At 36.5% G+C, this 9,522-nt stretch overlaps 1 protein-coding gene across 6 annotated transcripts; it reads left to right on the forward strand.

The window, feature by feature from the left end:
* The first annotated feature begins 887 nt into the window (after positions 1 to 887).
* On the forward strand, positions 888 to 7,055 carry LOC116249844 (uncharacterized). 6 transcript variants are annotated; one of them, XM_031623145.2, is made up of 8 exons: positions 889 to 1,076; positions 2,200 to 2,277; positions 3,529 to 3,602; positions 5,103 to 5,174; positions 5,267 to 5,433; positions 5,607 to 5,718; positions 6,698 to 6,892; positions 7,019 to 7,055. In XM_031623145.2, the coding sequence occupies exons 3-8, from the start codon at positions 3,564 to 3,566 to the stop codon at positions 7,031 to 7,033; spliced, it is 600 nt and encodes a 199-aa protein (XP_031479005.1). In that variant the 5' UTR covers positions 889 to 1,076; positions 2,200 to 2,277; positions 3,529 to 3,563; the 3' UTR covers positions 7,034 to 7,055. The 6 variants fall into 6 exon arrangements, with proteins under 6 accessions (XP_031479004.1, XP_031479005.1, XP_031479003.1 ...); XM_031623144.2 differs by having other exon boundaries at positions 888 to 1,076; positions 2,200 to 2,250; positions 6,698 to 7,055; XM_031623143.2 differs by having other exon boundaries at positions 2,200 to 2,266; positions 6,698 to 7,055.
* The last annotated feature ends 2,467 nt before the right edge of the window (positions 7,056 to 9,522 follow it).

A 9,522-nucleotide genomic window follows, 5' to 3' on the forward strand; every position in this document is an offset into this window, starting at 1 on the left:
AACCACAATGCTCTCCCAAGTGTTTCTTGTTAATTGACTTATTATTATATGTTGTTTGGATTTCTGAAAGTGGTTTTGTTGGTATCTCCAATAACTTGTGAAAATATTAATTACAATTCGAGGGAAGAATGATTCAGAGTTGTCCTCAAACTTGTTAGTACAAAAGAGTCTTTGAGACGACGTGATGAGAGACTTAACCAGTGGAAATTAGGTTAAAATGAAACAAAATTCTCTGGGATAAAAAGAATCTAGTTCAATGTTTATTTTTTTTCTCATATTCATTTGAAGTAATTATTCTAACACATTAAAGTATGGAAATCTAGAAGATATATTGGAAGCATATCCACAATTTTTGAAACAAATGAAAATGTCTTTTTTTGTTATTCAAAAATTTCAAAAGCAATGTACTTCTGAATCAAGAATAAGTGGAATTGTTTCTTCATGAAGATTTCAAGAGAATAAGAGGACATTAAACAATGAATTAAACCAAAACAAAAGGGAGAGAGAATTTCATTAAGAGGTCGTTTTTTATAAATCTGTAGTTGGCAAACTCGCCGAGTTGGTTCGAGAATCGAGTCAACTCGGATTGCTAAAAAAATCTGGTCATGAATCAAGGTTGACCCAACTTGCTCGGGACTCGGCCCAACTCAGCCCTGACTTGCATGATTCAACTACAATGATTTTCGCATGATTCAACTTGCATTATGGTTATTTTAAAACTTGATCGAGTTGATAAGTCAATTTGATCATAAGCTTATCCGAGTCCAAAGTGTAAACCGATACAAACGCGGGACATTGAACGGCAGGAACCCAATAAGAAAACACGGGGTATGAAGCGTGCGCTTCACCTTCTTACTTAGGCTCGCCTGAGGCGTTCGTGTCAGGCAAGAGCGCGGAGCGTCCGCCTTTCTCCATTTTTCTTATTTTTATATTTATTATTTTTTAATTCATTAAACCTGCAACTCATAAACCCCCCTCTTTCTCACTCTCTCTCTCTCATAGTCGCCGGATAGTCATCTCATTGCCGCCGGAAACTGGGTGCCAGGGGGAGGTCATCGCAGGGGCCGGAAAGGCAGGTCTCTCTCTCTCTCTCTCTCTCTCTCTCTCTCTGTCTTTCACTTTCTCTCGATCGAGGGATGCCGACACTCGACCGAAGGCTGCCGGCCCGCAAAGGCAGGCTGGCAGCCGTCGTCTCTAGGATTACTCTCTCTCTCTCGGGCCAGTGACCTTTGATAGGGGCTGCCGGCCAGCATTGGCCGACCGGCAGCCCCCATCTCTCAGGCTATACACACACTTTCTCTCTATTTATATTATGGTGGTGTTGGATTTTGCTTTATCGTAATCGCTTGTGGCGGTCTGTTAAGTAAATTGTTGTTCCTCATGTAATCATCAATAATGTCTTCTCGTCAATGTCTTCATGCCACGATTTCTTTCTGACTTGAGCCCTGATTATTGATCTTCAAGAGTATTTTGAATTTATTATATTTTTATAGCTTGAATGTAGGACGACCTGCTGATTTAGGGCTTGAGCTTTAAATAGAAGTGTTTCTGGTTTCAAGACAATGTCGTTTCCATGGACAAGTCAGCTTGAGCTGGTTCATTATGTTCAGAACCGAATTCATTCACTTTTAATCTTGAGACTACGCGTTCTTCATAGAAATGAGGTAGCTCCAGCTGAGTTTGTTTAGAACACTTTTTTTTTTTAATGTGCTCGAGCTCGTCCAGGATTGTCTCGGAAAGCAGTCAAGCTTGACGTCTGCTGCTTGTGCAGCATGTTAATCAACCTAAATCATTTTGTGATTCATTTTTGGTGATTTTATTGAACTGGAACAGGCAAAACAGTTTACGGGTAATCTTGCAACTGCAAACTGTCTGCTGCTTGTCAGCACGTTAATCACCCAAATCAGTTTTTGGTGATTTTTATTAAACTTGAATAGGTAAAACAGTTCAGAAAAATCTTCAAACTGTGCAATATATCTTGTTATTTGTTTTTTGTTCATTCTTGGCTTAATGAGCAGGAATTAGTTATATGGACAGTTCAACTTACATATCTGATTCCGTTTAGCAAGAGTTAGACATGTTTCTCATTCAGGTTATGTGACTAATTCTTATCGAACCAATATATTTTGCACGGTTGTTCTGTTTATAAACAGGCAAAGCAGTTCTTTTACGTATCTTTTTCTGTTTTCCTTTGTCCAGGATTTGGCTTTTCAGGGGTGCTTAAGGTTTCAATTTGAGGATTCCAGCCAGGTCTCTTGTTCTCGTGGTACTAGCAAGGTTAATTTATAATTACTCTATTGACTTTTTCAACCTTGATGTTGCAATGAGAGTCATGTATCATTGCTTTTGCTTGTTTGCCTTTGTTGTTTTTTGGCATACCTAAGGCGTGTTTGTGGCTTTTGTCATTTTGTGCAAACTATGTTAACACATGAAACTTTTTGCTTATAGAAGGTTTTGTTGGAAGGAGATACTCAGGCTTAGAAGGTTTTGCTAAGATAGGTCGATTTGGGGATGGCCCCAATTCTATCTGAGTTCTTTTCTATATAATTTTGTGATCATAGGTATAACTTGTTTTACCTTGCAGATGTAGCTTGATTATAGTTTGCACGTGCATGTGTCTATCAAAGATGATTTTTACAAGTTAAAAATGTTTTGTGTATTGGTGCATAATGTGCAACTTTCATGTAACATACCTGAAACTAGTTTCAGTTACTAACAGTCCCATGTATTATATTTATATGTTATGGGGCCTGTTTCAAATGACATGGATCTGGTGGTAATTTTATAAGGCTTGAACCCTATTTTGTTGGGTTTGGGTATAAAGAACACCGTGCCCCACTGCTACACTCTTAGGAGTTGTTTGTAAGGGGGTTATTGCTGTTTTGAGGAGAACAACATTGACCAGAGGCCTGGTTTTGTGCTTGCAAGATTATTTGTATTGAAGAAAAAGGTCATTCACTTGTTTTGTGTAGAATCTATTTTCATCATGAAAGATTACAAAGTTTTCCCTTTTTTCATAGATTTTTAGTGTCTTTTGTAGATTTGGCTTCAAATGACCCAACATGGTAATGGTGCATTCTTGTAAGTTCAAACTTCAAAAGCATAGTCACAACTAACGTTGCGGAGTTTTTCAAACCATGTCACAGATAATGTTCCTTGATATATTTATGTGCAACATGCTTTCCATAGAAAGAATGTTGTTCTTGATTTCTCCTTTTCTCTGTTTTTTCTTATTTTTCATCTTTAATTTTTGTAATGAAAATTTTTATGTTGCGTTAGATGTCCAACTATTGGCCGATCAATATCACATTACGCACATTACAAAATTGGTGTTGTAGACTAGGTAATTCATGTCAATGAAAATGGTCTGTTGAGCACATCACTAGTTGATTCTTTTGGATATTTAAGCTTTGAACCAGGCTTAAGTGCTTAACTGTTTATGCTTTCGGATATTTATGCTTTGAACTAGGCTTAGTTGTTTCTATTATATGTCGTTACTCATATTTTATGTTGCCAACTTGTCTGCAGGAAAGCAGACAGATTTGTGCCAGTCAGACAGAACAATGGCAACTGTCTCACGCCCTTTCAGTGGGAATCTAAAGGTACTTACTTATTTCTTCGTTAGCTTCTCAATGCTTAGGGATCTTCTGTACCTTTCTCTTGAAATTGCGTAGAATGAGGTTCTTTATTTTTCTTCCTGTACAGGACAAAGTTCAATTCTACAGATCAAATTTGAAAGATCATTTTGGTCACCACAAGATGATTCATTTTCTATGAATATTGTTTTCATGTTTTGGCCAAAGCTAGTTTTGTGAATCGAACTTGATTAACGCCATATCTAGTGGAATAAGCTCCAGTGTCAACACTGTGTATAGTTATTCTCTATGTTAGGGAATTCAATGTGTCATCTGATCCCATTGGTTTCTTTAATCTCTAAACATCTTCACTAGAAAAGTATAATAAATTTCTAGCAATACTATGAGTTGAAATTAGTAATATTTAGCACATAGATCTCCCCTTGCTCGTAAGCTGGTACTTTTCTTGCATGAAGGATGGTAAAGAAGATTTTTATACACATAAAGAAGCAAAAAAATTGAGTGTCATACTATCTTGGGTATGTTCCTTTGTTACAAAAGAAAAGAAATGAGTGTTTTTTTGGAGAAGGAAGAGAGGTATAAATATATGAGGAGAGGAACCAAGAAACAAGAGGCAGGATACAAGAAGGAAGAAGTAGCACAATCTAATGAAACTTTTTTAAGGCTAATCTTGGAGTTCTGCAGTCAAGAGGCTTCTCTTTTCTTCCATTGTCTTTGTTTCCTTATTTCCTTTCTCTTAATTTTTTAAAAAACTGTTCCATACATCCAAAGATTGATTCGATACATCTCACCATTCAAAGATTGATAATGGAAGATAATAATGATTAAATTCCTTGAACATGTCAAAATATGTAAAATCATAGAGAATAAAATGAAAGGAGCAAAGTGTCACTATCAAGAGACGACACTACAACTCTTTTCTGTATGGTTTACCAAGATTGTCAATACTATACCAAGGAAAGAAAGATATGATCAAAGTCAGAAGAAAAGAAGCTTTTCCTTGCCTGCCTTTTACAGGTAATGATCTGCATGAGACTGGGAGGTATAAAATGCTTTTCTGACCAGCTATCTGCATGAGACTGGGTGGTATGATATCTTTTTCTGACCAGCTCTACGATCTGGGCTTTCCCATGCTTGCTCAGGCCTTGGGGTCTTGGACAAATTTCTAGCGTCCAATGTGCAGTCATTAGTTAACTGCACCCATTCCATCTCCTTCTATTCTTGGTCATAGGTTGGTGTATGGTGATGCCCATTAGAAACATAAGATTTTCCAGCTCTTGGTTGCCAGGAAGACAGAAGATAGTGTTATTATTATCTCAAAAATGCCCTGTCAGTTTAACATTTGTTGGCATTTCAATGCACGTTCGTACATGAATTGGAGAACATGACAATATGACATTGTTTCGGGCACAATTTCCTCAAGATGACATGCTTTACATGCCATTGGTTGCTACTGTGATGATTACAGGAAATAGCTGACCATATTATTCTGTCTGTGCTATGCAGAAAGCTCTTGCTGGCTTAAGAAGGATCAATTTAGAGGGTTTGAGATGGAGAGTTTTTGATGCAAAGGGGCAGGTTAGTTAGTACCATTCGCTATTATAAGTCCAGTTATGTTATAACTGCTGCTTGTATTGTGTATTGTCTCCTAAGAAACAATTTTTTTTAAGGTTCTTGGAAGATTAGCATCACATATATCTACCGTTCTTCAAGGAAAAGATAAGCCAACGTACACACCATATCGTGAAGATGGGGACATGTGCATTGTACTTAATGCAAAAGATGTGTGTGTCACTGGGAGAAAGTTGACTGATAAGTTCTACTATTGGCACACAGGGCAAGTTATCCACATTTTATCTCTTCCTTTTCCATGCTGGACCTAGCCAATCATGTGCTTGAATATATTCTTCAAATTCATTAGTTTATAATTGAGTCACAAAATTGCATTGAAATTTCAATGTCTGAAATCAAATTATGTATTGTAAATCACTTGACAATGATTGTCTTTAGGTATGTGGGCCACCTTAAACAGAGGAGCTTGAAAGACCAGCTAGCGAAGGATCCCACAGAAGTTATCCGTAAGGCTGTGTTGCGGATGCTTCCTAGAAACAAACTGAAAGATGTGAGTGTTTCCTCTAAAATTTCATGATTAGCATTTGACTAGTGCGGTAGCACTGACAAGAGGAATATCTTGATTCACATTGCTTGGACACCTTAAGCTTTTAAAAGTTTTAGTCGACTTTGTCCATCTTTTTCAAATCTATTTGTTCTAATGTCTCTTGAAGATTCTTATGTCCCATTTGTTATTAGTTGTTGTTGGCGCAACAGTTTACTGGACAATGCAGCTGCTTTTTCATAGTTTCTCATCAACTTGGATCTGCTTCATACGTGGAACATATGCATTTCGAGTCTCACCTTGTTGCTTGCACATCTTTATTTGTGTAGACACGCCTTTAAAAGTTTTCTGTTGCACATTGAATATGTAATGTTCTTTAAGTGTTTCCAGTTGTATAGCTGGTGTACGTTCTGTAAATTTCAACATGAAACGTGCCAGCATTTGATTGGGGTTTTCCTTGAGCAGTATAGGTTTCTGTTTCTCTGGACAACGCAAATAATAGGGACATGCATAGTAGTCATGCAGGTTTACATGCATCCTCTTGTGTTGGTAGTGTCAAGAACAGCATAACTGACAGTCATAAGTGTCATTAGTTTATGTTTTATAACAAAATGGAAATTATAGCTTCAGGCGGGTCCATGTCACTTTCTTTAAAAATTTGTGGGATGCCTAAATGCTAGTAGTATATACTATATTCATGTAAGTTCCCTACCTGAACATGATAACTTGGTACAGGTAATTTAATCTCAATATGGTCATGTTAAATGGTATCGGCGTCACTGTTCGATTTGTCAACTGTTCAGAAACTTTGATGCAGTTTGTGTGTTTGGTTGCATATGAAATATCCCATGAATTTTTTTTTGTGACCAAAGATTTGATCTTTGCTGAAATGATCTTGCTGACACCTAGCTGAGATCTATATCAGTACAGTTGATTTTGCAATTATGCATGCATCTTCAATGCTGCCTCAAATATGCTAATGCAGGACAGAGATCGGAAACTAAGAATTTTCTCTGGTGATGAGCATCCTTTTGTTGACCGACCTTTAGAGTCTTATGTAATGCCACCCAGGAAAGTAAGGGAGATGCGCCCCAGAGCAAGGCGAGCATTGATCCGAGCACAGAAAAAGGCAGAACAAAGTGTGGCAGGAAAAACCAGGAAACCCAAGGAGCAAGCTGAGGTAGTGACAGGGGTAGATGTATAATTTTCTTTTTCATGTTTTGATTGGTTTCTTCATTTTTGGCATTTAATATAAATGAGACAATGACGGCCATAATATGAATACTTTTGTTGTTCCATCTTTTAGAAACATGGGAATTGAGGGGAATTGTCTTGTCGACTCTTGTCAAAGAGCTAAATGCCTGCTCAAGGTTTGATTTTGAATGATGAGGCTGGTAGAACAGAATGAGAGATGAAAGAAAGCCTGGCGATGGTAACTGTCTGGGTCTGTTAACAAATCAAGTGATCTCTGTTGGTTCAATCTTTGGAGATACTATAGCCAGGTAGTTTAGTGCGTGCAATAATTCTACCATTGGTTTAACTCAAAACCCATCTTAGTATTTGCTTCTTCATTATGTTAAGGGTGCAATGTATATAGTACGAAATCTGCAAGTTTGTTATCAGATCTAGTTTTTTTTTTTTTTTTTTTTTTTTTTTTCATGCGTTTACCATTTTGCAGCCTAAAAGTAAACCACCTAAAATTAACAACTTAGAAGTCCCTGTTTAGGTAATCAGTGAAGGTGGATAGAGGACGGAGATCAACTTTTTATGATTGATATGGTGGTTAGAAGTGTATAGCTTAGCCGGATTGGTTATGTATGGGGGAGGAAACAAATACACTTTCACAAAGTTTATATATGATTTGCACCTGCCATGTATTATGTTCGGGTGAGAGTTAATAACTCGAAGGCCCTCTTATTCATTTGGACCTAGTGGGGTACTGTACACTCTTCAAATTTGACTGTCGTGTTTCCATCTTTTATTGTTCAAGTGAGTAGCACCATGGAAATCTAACAGACAATGCGCCTTCTACGCATCCACCTGCCCAACTAGTTGGAAGCATCTGCCATGTATTATGTTTGATCATGGTTTTCATTTGTGATGTACCCAGTTGTGGACATTGCAAGGCCGTGTTATACACTGTGGAACCCAACTTCAGTGCTGACGAGTTTGAGAAACTAACCTACCTTCAACAAGAAGCCTAATGTGATGGAAGGGTCACGCAAAAGTTATTCTTTGTCAGACAAAGAATCTCATAGTTGTACTTAATTTTTGAATTTGGATTTTCTTTTGTTTCCCCTTTGACCAAAGGTTTGATTTAAGGAAAAGATATTGTGGGTTGGGTTTGGGAGCAATCTTAGATATTTTGGTATGAGACACAAACACAAACCGTAATTTGGATGCACCACCATCTCTTTCATAGGGATGTTGACTGATTCGATTTAAATTGGATATACTTTTAACTATATTCATTTTTAATGATATTCAAATTTTCAAATCCCAATGCAAATAAAGAAAAGTTGTGTTGGAATGTGAAATCTGATTTCACAATCTAAATCTATTTTCAAATTCACATCCAAATTCGAATCTGAATTTTTGACAAAATCCAACCGATTTGCATCTAATTCCTATCCATATCAGAATTTGAATCCAATCAGATAGTTATGTGTATCCAAATCTAAATCCGATTATGTGTCATTTCTTAAAATCTAAATATGATTCTGATTTTTTAATCAACTATTAAAATTTGTTTTCATATCCGACTTTTCGAAACTGTTTGGTCGAATTTGGTCGAATATGCAATCTAAATCGGATATATTGATACCTCTACTCTCTCTCCCATGTAAGGACTATGTTAATGACTTACACATCGTTGCATTCAGGAAAATGAATGATAATTAGCACGTGTCATTTGGTAAATTATTAGTCAAGTTGATTAGATGGTTTACAATAATATAGTGCATATAATTTTCATATTTATTTGGTGTATGTTTCTCATATACTCTCTCTCTCTCTCTCTCTCTCTCTCTCTCTCTCTCTCTATATATATATATATATATATATATATATATATAGAGAGAGAGAGAGAGAGAGAGAGATTATGAGAAACATACAGTTGGTCAAAAATTTTGACGTTGGTTTAGATGTCTGGAAATAAAAGGTTCAGACAGAAAAAATTTGTAATTCTTGAATCTTTAAATAAAAAATTTTATGACCGGAAAATTTTAAAGAACTTTGCTTTTTGAAATCTTGCAAAATATGATTTCCACGGTGCATCTTAAAGTCTTTATTTTAGTGGCATAGGTTTCGAAATTTCAACTGTATATGAACGGAAGGATTTGTGTAAAATAACTAGAATCCGGTGAGCACTTCCAACTACCACCATATAACTGGATTGGATCAGATCTACGTATGTTCATGAAAAAAATTGTGGTAAACTGGAGCTGCTGATTCATATACGCTTTTATAACAAATCTATATTGATGTTTTTAAAGTTAGGCCATATCATTGTTCAGTTTAGGCTGGTGTTGGGCATTCTACCAAAATGGACTTGGGTGCAACCAGTTTATACATATCTTTTTTTTTTTTTTTCATGAGCACAACAACTACATTATAATTTTTAGGTGAACAAGAGGAGTATTTCATTTTACCACCCAAAAAATAACTGTGTCTTCTTAAGATACATGGTCTACTTTCGATACCACACCTGCCACACTTTGATGTCAGTGGCCCTCTTTTATTCATTTTACCACTCAGAAAATAGAAAATAGCTGCAACTCCCACTCCCACTGAACCTTTTGTCTTCTTAAG

Source organism: Nymphaea colorata, chromosome 3 (assembly GCF_008831285.2).
Source record: "Nymphaea colorata isolate Beijing-Zhang1983 chromosome 3, ASM883128v2, whole genome shotgun sequence".
NCBI classification, from domain to species: Eukaryota; Viridiplantae; Streptophyta; class Magnoliopsida; order Nymphaeales; family Nymphaeaceae; genus Nymphaea; species Nymphaea colorata.

Bases quoted from the DNA above. Each gene is read 5' to 3' on its own strand.
- LOC116249844 (XM_031623144.2), top strand. From the start codon at position 3,564: ATGGCAACTGTCTCACGCCCTTTCAGTGGGAATCTAAAG. The intron at 5,175-5,266 runs GTTAGTTAGTAC...ATTTTTTTTAAG, and splicing joins TTTTTGATGCAAAGGGGCAG to GTTCTTGGAAGATTAGCATC. The intron at 5,719-6,697 runs GTGAGTGTTTCC...ATGCTAATGCAG, and splicing joins CTAGAAACAAACTGAAAGAT to GACAGAGATCGGAAACTAAG.